This window comes from Balaenoptera physalus (genome assembly GCF_965194825.1).
Source record: "Balaenoptera physalus genome assembly, chromosome: 16".
NCBI classification, from domain to species: domain Eukaryota; kingdom Metazoa; phylum Chordata; class Mammalia; order Artiodactyla; family Balaenopteridae; genus Balaenoptera; species Balaenoptera physalus.
In genome coordinates, this window is record NC_138898.1 from 48540661 (window position 1) to 48564832 (window position 24172).

The window sequence follows — 24172 nt, forward strand, 5'->3', positions numbered from 1 at the left end:
CATTCAAGCTAAGAAACGAATCTTCTCGGTCCATGCCACGTGGATTACGGTTAGGAAAAAGCCTTCTCTTATCCACATATCTCTGCTGGTTGACTGTGGCGACATGATGAATCTTCCGGGCCTACCTCTGTGATGTGTGATGAAGACCGTTCACATGTCTTCCAGGTCCGTTCTTGTGACCTGACACGGGGCACACTGTCAATTGATACGAATGACAAGGGACAGTTCGGTGGCAGGGACACCGACTCATCTAAACCAGGCAGCAGCTTCCTGACCTCGGGGTGGGGGGAGCACACCACCCTGACCCCGGGGTGGGGGGAGCACACCGCCCTGACCCCGGGGTGGGGGAAGCACACCGCCCTGACCTCGGGGTGGGGGGAGCACACTACCCTGCCACCCAGTGATGAGTTTCAATCTCTGCTGGCTTGTGCCGGAGTCAAATTGGCAACCCACCGAGATGAAACGCTTTCTATCCTATTACTCATGCCTGAAGTGATCTGTTCCCTTGAAGACTGGCTTCCTAGGTGAAAGCCAGGGAACGGATGGTCAGTCTGAGATGGGATAAAAAGTATGAAAGGTCAGTGGCCAGCGAGAGCAGTGTGTGGACACGTGAGGGCGCTGAGGGTTGCTCGTAGCTCCGGGCAGAGGGGAGTGTAAAACTTAAAGGGACAAAGAGGGATTCATTTAGTAAGACAATCGCTCAACTTCAATGGCTGCAATACTATTTGCTCTGCTAAGAAATCAATGTGCTTAGGACACTGTAGAAAGTCCTCCTGAAAATTTTCCATCTGGCTCACCTTGACTCAGATAATCAGCCTAAAACATTAAATCCGCCTACAATGTTTTTTAAAATTTAAAATAATGTAATGTAGTATTTTAACGTTTGAACATCTAGGCTCATCCCATGTGGATTATGCTCTCGATAATCCTCTGGTCCAACTTTAAGATTTCTAACACTTTCACTAAACCTTGTTTACTAAATCTGAATCTTTACTAAACCCTTCTCAAGAATAAGTATAACAAGCAGCAGTAAAGTACTTCTTAAAAAGTCAGAATTCACCAACAGAGTAAACAACACAGCACAAAGTGTCGGATACTGAGCACCAGCCCCACCCATCTGGTAAGTGGTTGTCTTCCTGGAGCAGGGAGTTAAAAACCCATCCTTGGGGACTTCTCTGGTGGTCCAGTGGGTAAGACTCCGTGCTCCCAGTGCAGGGGGCCTGGGTTTGACCCATGGTCGGGGAACTAGATCCCACATGCATGCCACAACAAAGATCCTGCGTACCACAACTAAGACCTGGCGCAGCCAAAATCAATCAATCAATCAATCAATTAATTAATTAAACAAAATCCATCCTCTGCTATGTCTTGAAATAAGCCGGGGCTCTGTGGGGACACAGCACAGACAGACGGCCATGGAAAAGCTTATTAAATGTAAGCAGTGATTTCAACTCATAGCAACCTGGGAAGTCATGATAGGATTGTTTTATTTTATTTTATTTTATTTATTTATTTTTTACAAATCTATTTATTTGTGGCCGCGCTGGGTCTTCACCGTTGTGCGCAGGCCTTCTCCAGTTGTGGCGAGCGGGGGTCACTCTTCGGTGCAGCGCGTGGGCCTCTCGCTATGGACGCCCTTCCCGTTGCGGATCACGGGCTCCGGGCGCACGGGCCTCAGCAGTTGTGGCACGCTGGCTCAGCAGTTGTGGCTCATGGGGCTCTAGAGCACAGGCTCAGTAGTTGTGGTGCACAGGCCTAGCTGCTCCGTGGCATGCGGGATCCTCCCAGACCAGGGCTCGAACCCACGTCCCCTACATTGGCAGGTGGCCTCCCAACCACTGCGCCACCAGGGAAGTCCCGGTAGGGTTGTTTTAAGTGAAACAAAATGTTTTCTCTGGCTTTTTCCCCACCAGGAGCTCCAGCTCACCTCAAAGTCATCCAGTTCTGGAGATTCTCAGGGGTGGGGGTGGGGTGAGGATGGGGAAGCTCCAGAGGTGCAGGAACACGGCTCTTGATAGCAGGTTTCAGCCCCGTGCTGCTCCCCGTCCGCCCAGCCACACCCCTCACGCCCCCTGAGGACCGGCTGAAGGTGCTGGGGCCGCGGGCTGCCGCTGACATGTGAGGGCTTCTCTCGGCCTGGCCACGTGGTCTATCCCAACTCAAAGGCATCTCAGCAGTGGCTGCAAGAGGGCAGCACCTCTCACACAGAAGCTGCATCTCTGTACATTGTACCTGTGGCCGCTTCTCCTGGGATCAGCAGGACGTCACATAAGCTGTGTTTCAGTGACGGATACAGATGAGGCCACCCTTCCTGACCCCGACGCGCTCTCTTGGCTCTCATTCCAAAGGAGTCCAATCCCAGGATCTCCACACACCAGCAGACCCCCTGGTGGTCGACCCCACGGTCCTGCAGATTTGCCCGGAGCCCCTTCCTCTCTAGAGTGTGATGCTGGGGCCCTGCTACCTAGGGACACACCTGTGGTCTTGGATGAAGTGATGACATGTATCTGTTGCAAGATGATAAGGGAGGAAGGAGAAGTGGGTGGGGCCGTAGAAGATGCAAAACTGGCCAAGAGTTGAACCCTGTTGGAGCTGTTTCTGTGCAGCCCATCGTGTGGGCTGAAACACGTGCCCATCTGCCTTCAGAAGCTTTTAGAGCAAGTGGGCAGAGTAATTCTGTGTCTGTTAAACCTAGTGATAAAATAATAGGACCTGAATTTGGTCTCTGTTTTTAATCTCCTTCTTCTAGGAATTCACATTTCACAAAACTATCAGTCCATGAGGGATTGTACATGAAAAAAAGAAGAAGACGAGGTCCCTCAGCACAGACAGAAGGAGAATCCCTGCTTTGTAGAACTTGCTCTACTTTTGTACATGCTTCACATTTTCCATAATGAAGATTTGGGGAGGGCAAAAGAACTGCTATTTGTTTTTAGTCTCTACTCAAATACAAAGTTAGAACTTAGAAAATAAATATAAATTTATTTTTTATTTTACAAACTTAAAGACTTAGGACTTTATACATAGGACTTAGAGCAGCCTGGGTCACAGTAAGCAGCTGCCTCTAAGATGGGTCTTGGTGGACCCACCCGCCATATGTAAAGCAGGAGCTCGGGACCGTGGGGTGACGCATGTCCTGCAAAACTGGGGTGTTGATTTGAGCACCATTTCCAGCACCATTTTTACCTCCTTGGCTAAACGTTTGGAGAGTTTAAACTTTCCACTTTCCTCTTTTCTCTCTCACAAAGAACAAGTGTCAGCCCACTGAGGGGTGTTTTTCTACCATATTTAAGTGGAAGTGTGCGCATACAGTACAAGCTTACATGTAAGTCAGCCTGACAAAGTCACGCTTCCAGCCAAGCTCCTGAACACGGCTCTGTGTATGGTTGTTTACACGCACACTTCCACTGAAAGCGAAATCTAGGTTCTGTTTGGTCCCTTTTCCTGTTCTGGTACTAAGAGTGTCCCAGGGCTGTGCAATCTAAGGTCAAAGCCCCTGCCACCCAGGACAGCTGAGACGGTCCTGTTCATCATGCGGACTCCCCCAGGAGTGAACAAACCTAGCACAGGACTCAGCCCCAAACGTCCTCACGCAGCCAGACCTAGGTTCTCAAACCGAGAACGCAGAGCATGAAGGAAAGGGGAGTCTGCTTTGGAGCAAGGGGGCTTAACCCAGAAAGATGCTGGGAGGTGAACCCCAAGCCACTGGTACTGAGACGCAGCAGCCCGCGGCGGCGTCCCCGGTGGCGGGGCGGGGGCGCGTCACGAGGGACCACATGGCGCCCGCTCTGCTCCGGGCTCGCTGCGGAGGCACCACCCTAGGGCAGGGGCCGCTGGGAGGGAGCCTGGGCTCCGGGATGAAGGAGCAGCCGTTGGGCTCCGGCTCCGCGTAGGCAGCGCCGCCCCATCTGCCACGCCCGCCCGCCCGCTAGCGCGCGCTGGCACTGCGCCCCGCCTGCTGCCGCCGGCTACCCACCGCGTCCTTGGAGACCTCCTTTGATGGGGCGTTGATGCCAAGCTTTTCCAGGGGATAGACAATCTGTCGTCGGGGCCGCACGGGAACCAAGTAGTGGAGGGCGGACGTCAGCGAGTGGGCGCTGGAGCTCTGGAACTGGGAGACAGCGACCTCAGTTTTAGGGGGGAGGGCGTGGGAGCCGCGCGCACATTTGCCGGCGCGCGCCTCGACAAATACAAAACTCCCAACCCGGCCAAACCGGAGGGGGGTGGGAAACCAGCAAATAAACAAACATACTCTTCGACCAGAGGAATGAATTGTAGATAATGCCTGACACTAATGAAGATAATTACGGGAGTAATTGCATTACTATCTCTGTGGGAATGACAGATAAACAAGTGGTTTGGTTTATGGGATTTTTCAGCACAAGTATTTTCCCCAGGAGGATATTCTTCTCCGTAGTGATCATGAATCAGCTCGATTTGACCCCATTAAGCTGTGTTATCTGCGTCCTGGTAACCTTTGCGTGTTTCACACAAGCTGCTTTAAGAAGGCACATAGATTAAAATGTCATCTGAGGGGCAATAGGGCGCAGATGTGAAAATCCTCATGTTTGTGAAAAGTCACTGCTACTTCAGCTGGACCTTTGTTGATCAGATAAGTGTTTTAAAACAAAAGGATAAAACCGGGGAGTGGAGGGGGAAGGGGGCTGGGTCAGATTACTCTGCTTTATATTAATACTAAATTACGAGCTGGATTTATGCTTACTGAAATGGGCTACAATAAATCATGTTTTAGGCGAATGCTTTAAATATTAATTTTATCCAATTTTTAGACTTGGCTGAGAAAACTGAACATGGTGATCTTTATTTCTTTCACATTTATGAAATCTTAGGGGTTTTGGTGAAACCCCTAAGCTTTGGGTATTTCAACTGTGTAAACCTCAAGAGTTAAACTGTCAAACCAAAAATTTTTAATGAGACATTTACCGAATTTAACCTGGAAAGCAAAGAAAGTAAAACGGAACTGTAGCTGTAGTTTAATAAATGACGTGGTTTACACATGACTTATTTGTGGTTCTGAAAATAGCCCCTAGGCCTTTCTAAGAGCTTCTGGAAGGGATTTCTAAAATCCTTCACTACTGAACTTCACCGCCTGATTTTACACACTGAAAAACAGAACCCAGGGATCTCTAGCCAAAGCTGTGTTTTTAAGCCTGGAAGAGCTCTCAGTACATATTCTCGCAGGAGGGTATGGAGAAAACCGTCTTCATCATGTCAGCCAAAAGCTCACTTGTACTGCAGTCAACTGGGGATTTATAGCAGAATTTGGAGATTCTTACCTGTACTATTTGGTATTGCTTCTTGCACTTATTTAAATGTACGTGTATAAATCAACTAGAGGTGCAGACAGAGAGGAAATCTGTTTCCAAGTGTGTTTCTATGTTATATATACAATAGCGTGTAACATGGTCCTAATTCCACACCATGGAGGGAAATACGTGAACACTCAATGAGTTCAGTTCAAGTCACCATTTTTTAGGATGCATGCAAAAGGACTTTCTACCAACTGGGCACAGGCAGGCAACATTGGGAATAAAAATTGAGAATGTAATATCACATCCTTAAAGGTCACCAAATTGGCACTTGGCCAAACGTGAAGTACAAAGAAATTGTGCAGGACCGGGATTTGAAGGCAAAACTGTTAAACTTCCCATGTCCCAGGTTCAAATCTGGGGCATTCACATTGCTGTAGGGCTGCATTTTGATAGGAAAAAAATCATCACTAGAGCATATTCTATATTCGCTACCTATCTTTTCCATGTTTTTTCTTCTTTCTCCTCCATTCCTTCTGTTTTTCCCCAAAAGGCATTTGTCAAATAAGATACATTGGTAAAATTACTGTTATGTGTATGTACCCATATACCTTAGATTGTTTTTAAGTTTAATAATTAGATGCATTTAAAAAACCCACTTAGCTCACCATGGTAACTAAGAAGAAACGTGACAATGTCAGACTCTAGGCAGAGACTAAGAAAGTTTTTGGTCACGAATGGGATCTTATGGGACAATTTCTACCTAGGGGGGTAGAAATTTCTACCTGGGGGTTCAGTTCTCAACACCCGTCAAGTCTGCATCAACACTGTCAGTGACAGAGGGACCATCTTGCAGGAAAGAACTGCTTGGGGATCCAGCTCCAAGAAGCCCTTGCCTGTGAGCAAGCAGGACACTGCGTGTGAGCACGTGTGAGCGCATGTGAGTGTGTGGGACTCTTCTACATAACAGGGCTGCAGCTCTGAACAGGACTAACAGCTCCAGCTTTACGGCACAAGACAGAATGTGAGCGAGTGAGAAGTGCTATGAAGGAGACTGAAGCAGGATACACAGAAGCAGGAAGCAAGAGCTTGCTATTTGTGTACAATATACATAATGTATACACAGCAGATACGTGTTTGTTATAGAAGTATTGCTCTATGTAAGTACAAGTATTATGCGGACATAGAGGTATCTACTACATAAAGATTACATCAGTAACACGTATCTCCACTTTTTATCCATCACTTTTATGGGCATGTTATACTGCTGTTTTGCAACGCCGTGATAGCACACCAGTATTAAGGATTGAGCTAATTTATTCTATGGGTTCACTACTAGAACACTCTTTGCTTGAAGAACATCATAGGACATTTTGGCATTCACTAATTCACATGAGAAATAATTTGATTTTCACATCCCTTAGAGTGTTTTTCCATAGCTTTCAGTGTCTGCTTTGTAGATATGGAAAAGCCAACAATTTGTTCTACTAATTATATGGGTTGTGATGGTTTCAGAAATTCAAAGCCTTCTGGGTTTTCACTGTAGTGTAAGAAAAGGACCAAACTCAATATGGCCATTTGAAATTCAGAGCCACGTTATAATCAAAATACATGGAGTGAAGAAGAAATAAAATATGGCACACGACACAAATGACACCGTGACACAGATCTGCTGGAAAAGTGACTTAAGACATTCTTTTACCTTGCCTTCCTTGGTTCGCGGGTAAACAGGGTAGTAGAGACAGGACTTATATCCTAAACGGAGGATCTCCTTTAGAAAAAACTTGGTGTAGTGCTGAAAAATGGGGTTCAGGGCAAAGTGATACAGGTGGCCATGCTCTTCACGCTGGTGGTGACTAAAGTATATGAAGTCTTCAATATTGTAGTGGGATCGTATGTACTCTATATCCTAAAAAAAGAGGTGAGAAAGGACATCTAAGAAGGTTTTAAACAAACGGCATGCACTTTCTGAGAAACATCATTTAAAAATGACTTTAGGTACAAGAGTGAGAGATGAGTTTTTCCCTCCTATTATTTACTATTTCATTTTCATTGTTAATTTTTTAAAAGCTAAAACTTATGTTTCCTGAAAGTCACTTGCTTTGATGGCTTACTTCTGGAGGGTGGCTCAGAGCTTTGGAATTTGTTCCTCACAGCTGTGCTAAAAACTTGGAGAGCCTTGAGTCCCTGCTCATGGACAGCCTCCCAGTGGCCAGAGCAATGCAATGGAGAAGCAGATATACACAACCGTCAAAGAGCCCATGCCAACCATCCACACTGATAATCTCTCATTCATGACATGGAGAGACTTTTGGGGAAAACTGACAAATGCAAAAGACCAGTTAGAGAAACATACAGCTCACTCCAGAGGAAACAGAGGTTATCCAGCAAACGGAGGAGAATTTTTAAAAAATTCTACTCAGTGTCCTCAGAGATACCAAAAAAGGATCTCGCATAAAACATAACAAACAAGCTCCTACAAAAAAGGAACAATAAGAGAACACGGAAGAGACCTGGAAGTTAAACACATGAACTCTGAAATTAAAATTCCAATAGAAGGCCTGGATAATAGACTAGATGTGGCTGAACAATAAATTAGGAATCTGGAAGATAAAATCAAGGACAACTCTTAGAATGAAGAGTAAGAAGTACAAGAGATTAAAAAGTACAAGAAGAAAGGTAAGAGACAGTGAAGGGTCACTTCCATCCAAAAAGGAATTTAAGACGAGGAGAATAGAGAAAATGAAAGGGAAGAAATCATTAATGAAATCATAGAAGAAAGATGTTCCCAAGCTCAAAAGAGGCATAAGATACTTCATAAGAATTTTTGGAATAAAAGGGAAAAACTAATTCTCAAGAGAGAAAGCAAACATACATACATTTATTTACATCAGACTGTATTTTATCTGTAACATTGGATACTGGAAGATGATGAGAGTAAAAACATCAACACTCTGATGAGAAATAATTTGCATAAGAATTCTATTCACAGCTGAATGAGTGTTCAAGTGTGAGGACAGATGAAAACTTGTATATGTGTGTGGACTCAGAGACCCTACCCTCTTCCACCCACTCTCCAAGAATTCTTAAAGATATATTGAATCAAAAGAGAAATGAATCTAAGAACAAGGACAGTTTGAACACATTAGAGAAATAAAGTCATACGAACATCTCAATAAATGCCGAAACACATTTAATAAAATTCAACACCCATGCGTAACAAAAACTTTTAGTAAACTAGAAATAGGAGAGAAGTTCCTTAACATGATAAAGGGTATCTTCCAGAAGCCATGTTCCCAGAAGGGAAGTCTCAATATTATAATTATCAGTTCTGCCTAAATTGTTCTGTAAAATCTACATAGGCACAAATAAATTCATAGTATTACAAGGTTTATCTGGAAAAGAAAATACCCAAGTTTAATCAAGAAATTTTAGGCAAAAAATATAAATAAGAGAAGACTTCCCTACCAGATACCAAAGCACGTGACAGTGCAACAGATATCAACAAATAAATCCATGGAACAGAACAGAGAGCAAAAGTAGACACAGACACATGGAAATTTAATAATATAAAGGCAGCATTTTAAATCAGTAGGGAAAGAATGGACTACTCAGTAATAAATACTTTGGAATAATTGGCTATGCACTGGGACAAAATAAAATTAGATGTCCACTTAACACACACACACGCACGCACACACACAATGCATGAAAATAAGTGCAAGGAAGAATGTTGGAAGGGACAAATCCCTAACTCTTAATAGTGGTAATCCTTTGGGGAGGGAGCTGGGACTTTTTTTTGGTGATGGAGGGTTATTTGAATTTTTAGATGGTGAATATTTTCATGTATTCTTTGTAATATTTTAAACATTTTGAACCGAAAAAAAAATGGAGATTTGAAAGGCTGCCCAGTGGGATGCAAGCAGATCTACAGCCTTCAGAAAAGGAGACATTCATCCTAAATAAGTAAAAATGAAACTTCAAAAGAGGCATTGTGTGCTAATTCACGAGAGGGAAAGGCACGATCAAGGGAAGTAGTATCCACTTCACAATTTACCATTTCATCTCTGATCACTGCAATGCCAACTACTTGTTCTGCAACTTCGGCTACAAATGCCTGCAGTGGTGTTCCATCCTGACAAGAGAAGCAGATATTTTAAGACCCTAAAAAATATTGCTATTAGTGTTTCCGTAAGCTGTCAATAAAGGGTTTCAACCGTGATCACACAACGACAATGATAAAGCCACCATCCTATCACCACTTACCTCTGGGCCAGGTAATAGGTTAAATGCCTTCTTTGTATGCATTTAACCCTCACTCCAACCCTCTGAGGTAAGTATTACCATTATATCTCTGCTTCATTTACGAGAAAATAAGGCTTGGGAGGCTGCCTTGCCAAGATCTCCAGCTGGTACAGGATGGATCTATTGATTCAAACCACATTCCTTTGACTGGGAATCTGTTTTCTTTAGCGTGACATCAGTGATTCTCAAACACTGTCATCCCAGGCCCCCTGCGTCCTGAGGATGCTAAAGAGCTTTGGTTCACGTATGTAATGTCTACCACTATTTTCTATATTAGAAATTAAAACAGAAAATTTTGAATTCTTTTATTAATTTTTGTTGAATTTATTAATTAAAGCACATGTTTTAGTTTGATAAAAATATTTAGAGAGAAGAGTAGCATTGTTTCATATTTTTGCAAATCTCTTGAATATCTGGCTTAATGGAAGACGGCTGGATTCTCACACCTACTTCTGTATTGTATTCAATCTGTTGTAACATGTTATTTTGGTTGAAATATATGCAAAAAAAAATCTGTCTTCACAAAGATACGTAGTTGGAAAAGGGAGAAGTATTTAAATAATATTTTCAGATAATTATGGATATTCTCCTTTGATGCGCCACCAAAACTCAACATGTAGTAAGTAGTGTTTTAAAGATAAGTTGCAATGTGGCTCTGAAACCATGTCAGTGAACTTTGTATACCCTACTACATTAAAATTTATTGGTCTCTTTTGCACTTTGAATCTTTTACCAATGCATGATTTTGTAACATCATGTACTGTCCATCCGGAAAATATTGATTCACCAAGCTTATGCAGATTTTCCAAATGTTGACCTATTTCATTACAAAATATCAAAACATTGCATTTGGTAATATCACCACCAATCTCATCAGAAAAAGGTTTTTTAAGTTTTGGGAAGCTGTCAAGCTCATGATGGCAGATACTGACTTTCTAAAAGTCTAATTTTTTCTTGAAAGCGTGGACTTTGTCATGGGGGAACACATGCTGTCAGTTGTTTCCTTGGAGTGACACTCTCACCTCATTCATTTTTAAGAAAAAGTCTGCCAACTCCCCAGGACTGAATTACCATATTTTGTCTGCCAGCTGTTCTGTGACAACGGTGCTGCTTCAGCCTGCAATTCAAACAACTGCAGAAACGTTTTTCTTGAAACAACTAACATACTTCAGTCTGCAGCCAAGAGCGGTGTGCGCATGTCTCATTTTGCTACACAGAATACTGCAAATACATGTACTCAAGGGCTAAGACTTAGTAAGTTAATGTTTATAGCTTCAAGGGAAAACTGGCTTTCCCTTTTTTTAAAATTTTAATTAAAATGTCTATGGAGGTAGTTGCAGATTCACCAGCAGTTGTAAAAAACAATACAGAGAGATTCCTTCTACACTTTGCCCAGTATCCCATAATGGTAACCTTTGCAAAACACTAAGTATCATATGACAAGCAGGGAGCCCACATTGATGCCATTTCGCGCGCGCGTGCGTGTGTGTGTGTGTATTAAGATCTATGCAATTGTATCCCCTGTGTAGGTTCATATGTCCGCCACTGCAGTCAAGATACTGAACAGTTCCAACACAAGGATCTCTTGGGTTGCCTATTACACCACACCCATCTGCCTCCTGCCCCACTTCCATCCTTAACCCTGGCAACAAACGATCTGTTCTCCAGTTCTAAAATGTTGTCATTTCAAAAATGTCATATAAGTGAAATCATACAGTATGTAACCTCTAGGGACTGGCTTATTTTTTCATTTAGCCTAATTCTCTGGACATCCACCCAAGCTGATGTATGAATCAACAGTGCATTCCTGAATAGTACGGAGGGTCCCTAAAAAACTAAAAGTAGAACTACCATATGATCCAGCAATCCCACTACTGGGCATATATCCAGAAAAGAAGAAAACTCTAATTTGAAAAGATACATTCACCCCAATGTTCATAGCAGCACTGTTGACAATAGCCATGACATGGAAGCAATCTAAATATCCACCAACAGATGAATGGATAAAGAAGATGTGGTACATATATACAATGGAATATTACTCAGCCATAAAAAGAATGAAATTTTGCCATTTGCAGCAACATGGATGGACCTAGAGATTACCATAGTAAGTGAAGTAAATCAGAGAAAGACAAATATCATATGATATTGCTTATTTGTGGAATCTAAAAAAAATGATACAAATGAACTTATTTACAAAACAGAAACAGACTCACAGACATAGAAAACAATCTTATGGTTACCAAAGGGGAAAGGGGAGGGAGGGATAAATTAAGAGTTTGGGATTAACAGATACACACTACTTACTATATATAAAATATATAAACAACAAGGACTTACTGTATAGATACACATATATTTATCTGAATCACTTTGCTGTACCTGAAACTAACACAACATTATAAATCAACTATACTTAAACAAACAAACAAAAAAAACCGGTGCATCCCTTTGCACTGCTGCGCACTATTCCATGGCATGGAGTTGCCACAGCTCACCCTACCCATTCCCCTGTTGGAGGACATCTGGGCTGATTCCAGCTGCTATAAACATTTGTGACCAGGTCTTCATTTCTCTGTGATAAATGCTCAGAGATGATTGTTGCATTTTGTTTGTTTTTTAAGAAACAGCCAAAATGTTCTCCAGAGCAGGGGTACCATTTCACATTCCCACCAGCAACACAGGAGTGATCCAATTTCCCCGCACCTTCGCCAGACCTGAGTGGTGTCACTCTTCTTTGTTTTAGCCATTCTCCTGGTGCACAGTGACATCCCATTGTGGGTTTTCTGTTTCTGTTGTTGCTGTGAGTGCATCGCAGCAAACTCGAAGACCACTGGGAAGTTTGGTGACACTGCCTTGATCCACATTGAGGCCCCTGAGGTTTTGCCCACCATTGCCCTTCCGCTGAATATAAATTCAGTGGAAAAGGAAAATAATTTCTTACTCTTATTTTGAGCATAGTTTTTACCTCATAGACTCCCTGCGTGTGCCTTGGAGACCCCTGTGTCTGCGAGCCAGGAGGGAAGGAACAAACAAAAAACAGAAACAAAGAGACCAAGACAAACCAAAACAAACAAAAAAAAACATGTGCTGGACGGAAGTTTTACTTTAATTCAATGCCTTTATAAATATTAAACATCTCATCACGTTTAGTGTTTGTTGTCTCCCTCTTGATGAGTTTAAAATTAACTGAGAGGTTTATCTGAAAGAGCCCATAACTGGGAACTCGCCAGATGACCCCAGAGGTGGAATGAAGAAATACATTGAGGTATATTCATGCAATGAAGTATCAATACTTTACAGCACAATGTGGATGACTCTCACAATCATTGCTGAGCAAAAGAGGCTAGATGTCAGAAAACACACTGTATGATCCCTTTAAATAAAGCTCAAAAGCCAGGCATCTATGATCTTAGAAGTCAAGGTGGTACTAACTGGGGGAAGAGTGACTAAATGAGAGCTTGCAAGGGACTTCCAGTGGGCTGGAGTCAGTCTGTTTCCTGAAACAGGTGCTCGTTATGTGGCGTATTCAAACTGCGAAAGCCATCAAACTTTTTATTGGTTTTGCTTCAGTGAAAAAAAATTTTTAATAAAATTCATCAAAAAGTAATTAAGCATTTCTCTAGCTACATGCATTGTTCCATGTCTGGTGAAGTTAACTGGCCTGGTCCTTAAGAAAGCAGCGATGATGTAAGGACCACTGCTAGCTTGCCCTCTGCAATGGCAAAAGTACAGTACAGTTACTGTACTAGAAAGAGAACCCAGCATTGGTCATACAGGATCTTCTGAGCCAATCCAATCCTTGAGGATGCAGCCAGCATCCTCAAGGGTATGGACAGACCCATCACCCAGAAGGGCAAAATGGGGTGCTGCTGGGATGGGCACCAGGCACCCCAAGGATCCACTAACCTTGGTCAGATTTGCCTGTTCCAAGCACTGAAATCTAATTTTGCTATATTTGTCTAGATCAAGTTCAAATTTTCTAGCCCTGTGATAAGAATTTAGGGCATCTGATCAGCCCTCATAGGGCCACTAGTGAGAAGAACAGCCCCACTTCCTTAAACCTCAGTTTCCTTGTTCTTTTCTTCTCTCTCCCACCTTCCAACCCCACCTCCGCCACTCCCCACCACACGATTCTCCAACTAGGCCCAAGGAAACATCGGGGTTGAACGTACGTGGGTCATAATGGTCCCAAAAAATGAGGAAAAGAAGCCAGTCTGGTCATAGCAGGTACTTACAGGATCCCTGCGAGCCTCGTTGTATTGCTGTAAATCTTCCAATATGCTTTTATTCAGCATGAGGGTGCTGACGAGATTTTCAACACCAGGAGTATCCGAGAGAGTGGCTAATCTTATTTTAATGGTCCTGGGTAAGGAGAGACACATTTTCTTTTTCAGGTTAAAGTACTAAAATATGTATTCCCTCCTCCACCCAAATGGAGACAGAATTGTAACAGATCACACTTATATAAAATAATATCTGGTAAAATATTTTTTGCATAACATTGGGGTTTGATTAACTACAAAAGTAATTCTTCATTCTAGAAAACCTGGAAAACACACATTTAAAAAAGTGCAAACATTGTAAATCAACTATACTTCAACTTTTAAAAATTTAAAAATAATTTAAAAATTAAAATTAAAAGAAGAGAAAGAAGAACAAAGAAAACCCAAAGTCAGTAGAAGGAAGGAAATCATAAAGATCAGAGCAGAAATAAGTGAAATAGAAATGAAGAAAACAATAGCAATTATCAATAAAACTAAAAGTTTGTTCTTTGAGAAGATAAACAAAAGTGATAAACCTTTAGCCACACTCATCAAGAAAAAAAGGGAGAGGACTCAAATCAATAAAATTATAAATGAAAAAGGAGAAATCACAACTGACACCGCAGAAATACAAAGGATTATAAGAGACTACTACAAACGACTATATGCCAATAAAATGGACAACCTGGAAGAAATGGACAACTTCTTGGAAAGGTACAATTTTCCAAGACTGAACCAGGAAGAATTAGAAAATATAAGCCGACCTATCACAACTAATGAAATTGAAACTGTGATTAAAAATCTTCCAACAAACAAAAGCCCAGGACCAGATGGCTTCACAGGCGAATTCTATCAAACATTTAGAGAAGAGCTAACACCTATCCTTCCCAAATTCTTCCCAAAAATTGCAGAGGGAGGAACACTCCCAAATTCGTTCTACAAAGCCACCATCACCCTGATACCAAAACCAGACAAAGATATCACAAAAAAAGAAAATTACAGGTCAATATCACTGATGAATATAGATGCAAAAATCGTGAACAGAATACTAGCAAACAGAATCCAACAACACATTAAAAGGATCATACACCATGATCAAGTAGGATTTATCCCAGGAACGCAACGATTCTTCAATATATGCAAATCAATCAACATGATACACCATATTATCAAATTAAGGAATAAAACCATATGATCATCTAAATAGACAAGGAAAAAACTTTTGACAAAATACAACACCCGCTTATGATAAAAACTCTCCAGAAAATGGGCATAGAGGGAATCTACCTCAACATAATAAAGGCCATATATGACAAACCCACAGCAAACATCATACTCAATGGTGAAAAACTGAAAGCATTTCCACTAAGATCAGGAACAGGACAAGGATGTCAACTCTTGCCACTCTTATTCAACATAGTTTTGGAAGTCCTAGCCACAGAAATCAGAGAAGAAAAAGAAATAAAAGGAATACAAATCGGAAAAGAAGAAGAAAAACTGTCACTGTTTGCAGATGACATGATACTATACATAGAAAATCCTAAAGATGCCATTATAAAACTACTAGAACTAATCAACGAAATTTGGTAAGGTTGTGGGATACAAAGTTAATGCACAGAAATCTCTTGCATTCCTACACACTAAGAGTGAAAAATCAGAAAGAGAAATTAAGGAAACAATCCCATTTACCACTGCAAAAAAAAAAAAAAAGAATAAAATACCTAGGAATAACCTACCTAAGGAGGCAAAAGACTTGTACTCAGAAAACTATAAAACACTGACAAAAGAGATCTAAGATGACATAAACAGATGGAGAAATATGCCATATTCTTGGATTGGAAGAATCAATATTGTGAAAATGACTATACTACCCATAGCAATCTACAGATTCAATGCAATCCCTATTAAACTACCAATGGTATTCTTCACAGAATTAGAACAAAAAATTTTACAATTTGTATGGAAACACAAAAGACCCCAAATAGCCAAAGCAGTCTTGAGAAAGAAAAACTGAGCTGGAGGAATCAGGCTTCCCAACTTTAAACTATACTACAAAGCTACAGTAATCAAGGCAGTATGGTACTGGCACAAAAACAGAAATATAGATCAATGGTATGGTATAGAAAGCCCAGAGATAAATCCATGCACATATGGTCACTGAATTTATGACTAAGGAGGCAAGAACATACAATAGAGAAGAGACAGCCTCTTCAATAAGTAGTGCTGGGAAAACTGGACAGCTACATGTATAAGAATGAAATTAGAATGCTACCTACCACCATACACAAAAATAAACTCCAAATGGATTAAAGACCTAAATGTAAGACTGGACACTATAAAACTCTTAGAGGAAAACATAGGAAAAATACTCTTTGACATAAATTACAGCAAGATATTTTTTGACCCACCTCCTAGAGTAATGAAAATAAAAACAAAAATAAACAAGTGGCACCTAATTAAACTTAAAAGCTTTGCACAGCAAAGGAAACCATAAACAAGACGAAAAGACAACCCTCAGAATAGGAGAAAATATTTTCAAATGAAGCAACAAACAAAGGATTAATCTCCAAAATATACAAACAGCTCATGGAGCTCAGTATCAAAAAAACAAACCCAATTAATAAATGGGCAGAAGACCTAAATAGACATTTCACCAAAGAAGACATACAGATGGCCAAGAGGCACATGAAAAGATGCTCAACATCACTTAGTTATTAGAGAAATGAAAATCAAAACTACAATGAGGTATCACCTCACACCAGTCAGAATGGCCATCATCAAAAAATCTACAAACAATAAATGCTGGAGAGGGTGTGGAGAAAAGGGAACCCTTTTGCGCTGTTGGTGGGAATGTAAATAGGTACAGCCACTATGGAGAACAGTACGGAGGTTCCTTAAAAATCTAAAAATAGAGCTACCATATGACCCAGCAATCCCACTACTGGACATATACCCTAAGAAAACCATAATTCAAAAGGAGACATGTACCCCAATGTTCACTGCAGCACTATTTACAATAGCCAGGACATGAAACAACCTAAATGTCCAATGATAGATGAATGGATAAAGAAGATGTGGTACATATATACAATGGAGTATTACTCAGCCATAAAAAGGAAAGAAATTGGGTGATTTGTAGAGATGTGGATAGACCTAGAGATGGTCATACAGAGTGAAGTAAGCCAGAAAGAGAAAAACAAATACTGTATATTAACACATATATGTGGAATCTAGAAAAATCGTACAGATGAACCTATTTGTAGGGCAGGAATACAGATGTAGATGTAGAGAACGGACATGTGGACACAGTGGGGGAAGCGGGGTCGGGGGGACGAATTGGGAGATTAGGTTTGACATAAATACACTACCATGTGTAAAATAGACAGCTAGTGGGAACCTGCTGTACAGTGCAGGGAGCTCAGCTTGGTGCTCTGTGACAACCTAGATGGGTTGTTCTGAGACAACTGGGGCCTGGTGGGACTGGTGCAGATGGGATGGTGGGGTGGGAGGGAGGTCCAATAGGGAGGGGATATAGGTATACACATAGCTGATTCACTTCATTGTACAGTAGAAACTAACACAACATTGTAAAGCAATTATACTCCAATTAAAAAAAATAAAATTAAAAAATAATTTTAAAATAAAAATTTAAAAAGTACAAAGAATAAGGTTAAAAAAAATCACTGATTATACCCATTAACCAGACAACACAATGGCACGCTTTAAATTCATTTAATTTAAAATGTGCAGCACCATGCTTTATGTCATATTTACATTGTACATAAAGTCAAATTCTTCCCCCAGTTTTCAAAGTATGTTAAGAAGTTAAAAAAATTACACTGAACCCAGGCGGGTTTCATGAGTCTCGAAATTCTTAATAATTTTATTTTTGATTTCGTGTTTTTACGTGAAGTCAAGTAGGACAGTGGAGCACGTCCGGGGCTTGGAGCCTTGGTTCACACGTGGTACCCACCTCGTACCAGCACCCATGATGGTTTCTCCCCCATCTATACCTTGCCCCTGGCACCTCCCCATCCCTGCCCTGTGACTGCTGCCACCCTCTGCCACAGGTGACAACTGGGTTGCATCGGGGAGCCCCATGTTGAGCCACCCCGCTCCACCCTCACTGGGGTCCTGGACACGGGCATGGGGAGGATCGGGGTCAGGCGTGTGCCCCTGGAGTCTAATCAGAGCAGGGTGGTGGCCGTCCTCACCCAGGGTCCCCACCCACAGCAGGCAGTGCCATGCTGTGTTCGGCCGGCAACTCAGTGTGGAACTGTAGCCCACCCCGTGCCCAGGTATGTTGGGCATGCCGGTGCCTGTTTGCCACGGGATGGAGCCCTGGGCCCATGCGAGGGGGAGATGACCTCTCCACCTTAGGCTGGAGTCCCACATTTTCGTTTTGTAATGGGCCCTGCATACGATGTAGGGTTTATATAATGCATGCTCTCCAGTCATTGGGGTATTATTACCAAATAGAGCAGGGCTACTCCTCCTACTATTAATAAAGTGAAATACTCTAACCTACTTAGCTTTCACTTGTAGTGAATATTTGTGCTTACATTTTAATGCATGCTTCCGTTCTATGGACAAAGCAGCATATTTGCCAAGAACAATCTACATCTATAATTAACTGATACAAAGATGATCAATTTACTATCACCTTAATGATACAAATAGTATGAGCAATTTTTAAGTGAAAGATAAGAACTTGATTCTGATATGGCCACCTTATGCCCAAATCTAGTTCAGATGAATTAAAGATATAAATGTAAAAAACAAGACCACAAAAGTACTAGGAAAATACCCAAGAGAATTAAGACCACATGTTCACAGGAAACCTTGTTCGTGAATGTTTGTAGCAACATTATCCATAATAGTTCCCAAAATGGAAAGAACCCAAATGACCATCAACTTCTGAAGGGATAAACAATATGTGGTCTATCCATACACTGGAATATTATTCAGCCACAAAAGGGAATGAAGTACTGACACAGGCTACAGCAGTGATGAACCTTGAAAAGTGAAAGAAGGCCACATACTGTTTCATTCCATTTATATGAAATGCCCAGAATAGGCAAGTGTACAGAGACAGGATGTAGATTAGCTGCTGGGGGCTGGGGGGGACAAGGGGACAGGGGTGACTGCAGCATGGGTAAGGGGTATCCTTTGGGGTGATGAATTGTGAATGTACTAAAAACAACAGAATTGTACACTCTGAGTGGGTGAATTGTATAGTGTAAATTATACCTCAATAAAGCTGTTACAAAATACACATATATACAATACCAAAGAAAGATGAAGGGAAAAGGACAGGGGAATAGCAATGAAGAGCCAAAAAAATAAGCTGACGTGGCAAATAATATCAGGTAAGTTAGACCCTAAGGCAAAAAGCATCATGAGGAAAAGAGGGTCTTTAACTATAAAAGTAAAAGTTCACTAGGAAGATATAACAATATCAAATCTGTAGAGATCTAACAATATAATTTCAGAATACTGAATTAAAAAACTGACATAACTATGACAAGAATATGACGAATTCCACCATCATATTGCTAGAGTGTGAGACACTTTGCTCACAAATTGGTATCGGGCAAAAGATTTAAAATACTGTTGAAGATCTGGATAAAGTTAATCTAAAGGATCTTGTTTCTCCCAAGTGAAAACGCCTGGCCCTCTACCCGTCATCTCACTCTTACCATCCCAGAGCCTCTGGCAGCTGCCTTAGTCAATGGCTGCTCCATCCTTCCTGTGGTTCAGGCCCAAACCCTTGGCTTAGTCTTGGTTCTCTTTCTCGCACGCCTCACTTCCCGGCAGCACGTCAGCTGGCTCGCCCTGAAAATGCACCCAGAACCCAACCACTTCTCATGACCTCGGATGCTGGCCCAGCCACCAGTACCTCTTGCCTGGTCTGTTGCAGCAGCACCGTGATGGGTCTTCCTCACTCCCACCTCTCCTGCCCGACAGTCCATCCTCAACAAAGCAGGTAGAGTGACGCTTATAAAATGCTAAGTCAGTACCTCCCTGGTGGTGCAGTGGTTAAGAACCCGCCTGCCAAGGCAGGGGACACGGGTTCGACCCCTGGTCCAGGAAGATCCCACATGTCGTGGAGCAGCTAAGCCCGTGTGCCACAACTACTGAGCCTATGCTCTAGAGTCCGCAAGCCACAACTACTGAAGGCCACACACCCCAGAGCCTGCGAGCTGCAACTACTGAAGCCCGTGAATTCTAGGGCCTTCATGCCACAACTACTGAGCCTGCGTGCTGCAACTATAGAAGCTCATGTGCCTAGAGCCCGTGCTGCACAACAAGAGAAGCCACCGCAATGAGAAGCCCATGCACCGCAATGAAGAGTAGCCCCCGCTTGCCGCAACTAGAGAAAGCCCCAGTGCAACAACGAAGACCCAATGCAGGCAAAAAAAATAAATAAATAAAAAGCTAAGTCAGATCATACCACTCTTCTACTCAAATCCCAGTAAATGCAGGGGTTTTAAGCTCTTTTATGCCAAAGACCCCTCTCAGAAAAGTGTTTTTAAATGCACAAAATAAAATATGTAGGATTACACTCTATGGCCTCATTAAACGACATGATTCAGCAGTGATCTAATCATCTCCATACTTTTGCTGTATAAATGAGCATAGGCCTTAAGCAACATTTGCAGATATCTGCAAATCCCACGATATGACAGGATAGGAAAATACCTGTTGTTTCAATGGAAGAGAAAGTTACAGGTGCTACTGATAATATTGTGGTTTGTTGCCTACTTTTACAATGGAAGGAAATGCTAGATTTCAGTTAAGCCTTAATAAAAATAACGATGCGGTTTTCTCCTGAATTCTCCGCGTGGACCAAGGTTAAGGGCCTCGGCAATGATTCCCAAAGTCCCAGGATGGCTGAGCACCCCTCCTCTGGGATCTCTCCTCTGACTCATCTCATCTTTTTCTCCACAGTACTGCCTGCCTTCTGTTTATTTTGTTCATCGCTTGTCTCCTCTCACTAAAGTAAAACTTCATGAGGATAAGAATTTGGGTCTGTTTGCTCACTGCTGCCTCCCCTTGGCCAGACCAACACCTGGCACCTAGTAGGTGCTCAAGCAACATCCGTTGAATGAGTGAATTATACAGCTTGCACGTAGACGGCCAGAGCATTTCCCCCAGGCTTCTGTGCATGACAAACGCTACAACTGAGTTATTAAGAGTGTTGGGGGAGCCACTGTGCTGGCCTTTGCTCTCTGGGATGTGGGCATCGTCCCCCTCCACCCTCCCCTCCCCGAGCCAGGCTCACAGCTCAGACCACATCATGGTCCACTCTGAAAGCCCAGGGCTCTTCCTAGCGCAGAGCAGTGCTCACATGTTCAATGGGAAAGGGGCCATTTTACTGCCAAGTATCACGAAAACTCAAACGTTATTTCGTTAGTTTGTCCTTGAAAATCTACTGTCGATTAGGGAACACGACCATTTTGTGTTATATTGTGAAGCTCTCATCTCTGCTACTTACATTTACCAAAGAAGAGTGTTTCACAATTTACACGAAAGTTCCTGGACTTTCAGGGGAGGACTGAGCAGCAGCGGCATGTCTGTGCCCTGCTCTAAGGCCATGCTGTCCAGTCTGGAGGCCACAGGCCACATGTGGCTGCTGAGTGTTGAAAGGTAGCATCTCTGGATCCAGATGTGCTGTCCATGCAAGATACCCACTGAATTCTGCAGACTTGGCCCCAAACGAGAATGTAGACGATCTCATTGATACTTTTTTATACTGATTATATTTGAAAGCAATAATATTTTGACTACAAAGGGTTAACTGATAAATATTACAATTAGTTTTGCCTACTTTTTCTTGATTTTTAAATTACTGAGGCTATTAGAACACTTAAAATCACATACTCTGCGGCTCACTCCGTAGTTCTATTGGAAAAGGCTGCTCTCTATTGCTTCGTGTTTGCCTCTGAATGCTATGTTTCAATTGTTTTCTGCTTAGCTCGAAAAGCAGAATGTAGCTTTGCTCCCCAAGTGACCTCTTCACCAGGGCTCTAAGGCAAGTGGCTGGTGTGGATACGACCTGCTTACACATCGGGAGCCTGTTAGTTCTGCTTTTACCAGGAATAAGACGATGAGGACCTGGAGACGGCAAAAGGGAAACTGTGGCAATAGGTATGTGTCCTAATTGCTGTTATGTGGCAATTGACAGGAGCACCCAGAAATAGAGAAAAATGAATATGCGTAAGAAACAGATCCTCAATTAAAATGCATGCCTTAAAAATCAACGATTCAAGCGGCTTTATTGAGAATGACTCAGTCAGTCATTCTGACTCAGTCAGCCAGACGCTGACTAAACATTCGTTGCGTGCCCAGCATGTCCTGGGTGTTGGGAACAAGACAGTCCACAATGCCTGCCCTCGTGGAGCTGACCTACTATTGATTCCAGAACTATCTTCCGAGAAGTAATTCTGAAATCCCTTCAAGTTTTAAATGATGAGAATGAGGTTAGAAATGGATGGGGAGTTACGCAGACCTCAGTCTATGTTTTAGTCATAGAGGGTCTCTGGAAAAATAAAATGACTTCAAAAGAAAGTTGTAGCAGAAACTAACTCAACATTGTAAAGCAATTATACGCCAATAAAGATGTTAAAAAAAAAAAAGAAAGTTGTAAGGATGCTTAGTGTTTTATTCTCAACACGTGTGATCCTTAATTAAAATGAAATTTTCTTGAAATATATATGGGTGTCACACACATATACACACACCAAAAGGAGACTGCATTTATTGTCAAACTATCGAGCAGCTATCTTTATTTCTTGCCATATTTTCAGATAAATCATAAAGATTAAGAATAGTCAATTGAGGGTTTACAAAATGATGCCAAGACCTTCTGTGGAATAACCTTTTAACGTGCTAAATAAATATCCAAAGAGACAAAGTTCATTTTGATGTTTACATATTAGAATTGGGGCCTGGCGGGACTGAAACAGATGGCGAGCCCACCAGATATACCTAAACGTGGTCCCACTTTCATCTCTCCACAAGTTTGGAATGAGGAGTTTCTGATCTTCATTCTTTCATTATAACCTCTATACTGAGCCCCTTCCTCTTTCCCATAACCAGGTGCGGAACCAGGAAGGAAACCACGCCCCCAGCTCCCACCTGCTATGCAGGTCGCCTTGCACGACCTTCCTGGAAGTGAACACGTGCTCAGTCGCCAGGATGGCTTAGCCATTCTTTCCTCAAGGGCTCACACGTGGTTCTAAAGCCGCCTTGAATCAGAGAATCACTTTGCTGTGGCTGTCCTCATCCATCCACAGGGCTTCCTCCAGCCACAGAAAAAGCAAGGTCTCCTGAGGGGGTCCTGCGTGGGGCTCCCTCGTTTCCTGATCCTTCCCCGTGGTCCTTCACCTCCCCACGGCACTACTCTCTCACACGTCCTCCCTCTGATGTGCTTGGATGCCTCGGGAAATGTATGCCTCACCACGAAGAAATGATGTCGCCCTTGCCCACTGGTCCCTTCTTGGGTCTGGAAAGTTTTGCTTCCCAGGAGTTTTTCTTCTCCTGCTTTTGGCAGACTCTGGCCTCAAAGGTCAGAATTTATAGCATTTAATCAGACTGCATGCATAACAAAATAGAAAATCATACATAAAAATAGAAGGGAAAAGATTTAACAGTTGATTTTTCGACCCTAAGTTGAACGAATGAATGATTTTAGACACCTAGCAGTCTATGTGTGTGTCGTCCCTCGGCCTTGCAGAATATAGGGCAATTTTTTGATGCTGGTAAATTAAAACTAAATGATGGAAAGAAGAAAAAGTAATTTGAGTCTTTCTGAATTCCAAAGGAGTGATCTATGTAATAGAAACATAAAATAATTCGACAGCCATCAGCATTTCAGTTTAATCCAAACAACAAAACAAAATAATAACCACAAAATAAAGTTTCTCTTGCCTTCTCTTCAAGGAAGCTGATTAAAAGCACCAGAAAGACTGATATCCCTAAAACACCCTCCGTGACAACATGAGCCCAAAATAGGTATAACGGTGACGTTCTAGAAAAAGATGACAACCAGGCATGAGTGAGTCACCCACGGAAAAACACATAAAACAAAAACACTGAGGGAAGGAAACATTTAAAAGCCAACTACCTAAGGGCATTTTTATTTGCTGAGCAAAGTTGACAATTGGTGGTATGACTCAACTTAGCTGTCAATATTTATTCACAAAAAATCATTTCTGGCACAGTAAATATCAGTTGGATGAGTAAGTTCTAAACATAGTCCCCTAAATTAAAAATGGCAAATTTCAGAAAACATGGTTTGGAAGGGCAGGAAGATGGAATAAGTGGTTG

General features: G+C 42.1%; 1 protein-coding gene across 3 annotated transcripts in view; it reads right to left on the reverse strand.

Annotated features, from left to right (window-relative positions):
* CFAP61 (cilia and flagella associated protein 61) overlaps positions 1 to 24172 on the reverse strand; it is a 257330-nt gene that overhangs the window by 138000 nt on the left and 95158 nt on the right. For 2 of the 3 annotated variants that reach the window (XM_082431642.1, XM_082431640.1), the window contains exons 14-17: positions 13814 to 13940; positions 9328 to 9405; positions 6973 to 7179; positions 3977 to 4111 (exon numbers count right to left, since the gene is read on the reverse strand). In XM_082431642.1, coding sequence (XP_082287768.1) covers positions 3977 to 4111; positions 6973 to 7179; positions 9328 to 9405; positions 13814 to 13940 — 547 coding nt within the window. The remainder of the gene's footprint in view (positions 1 to 3976; positions 4112 to 6972; positions 7180 to 9327; positions 9406 to 13813; positions 13941 to 24172) is intronic. The other variant, XM_082431641.1, reaches the window with a different exon arrangement.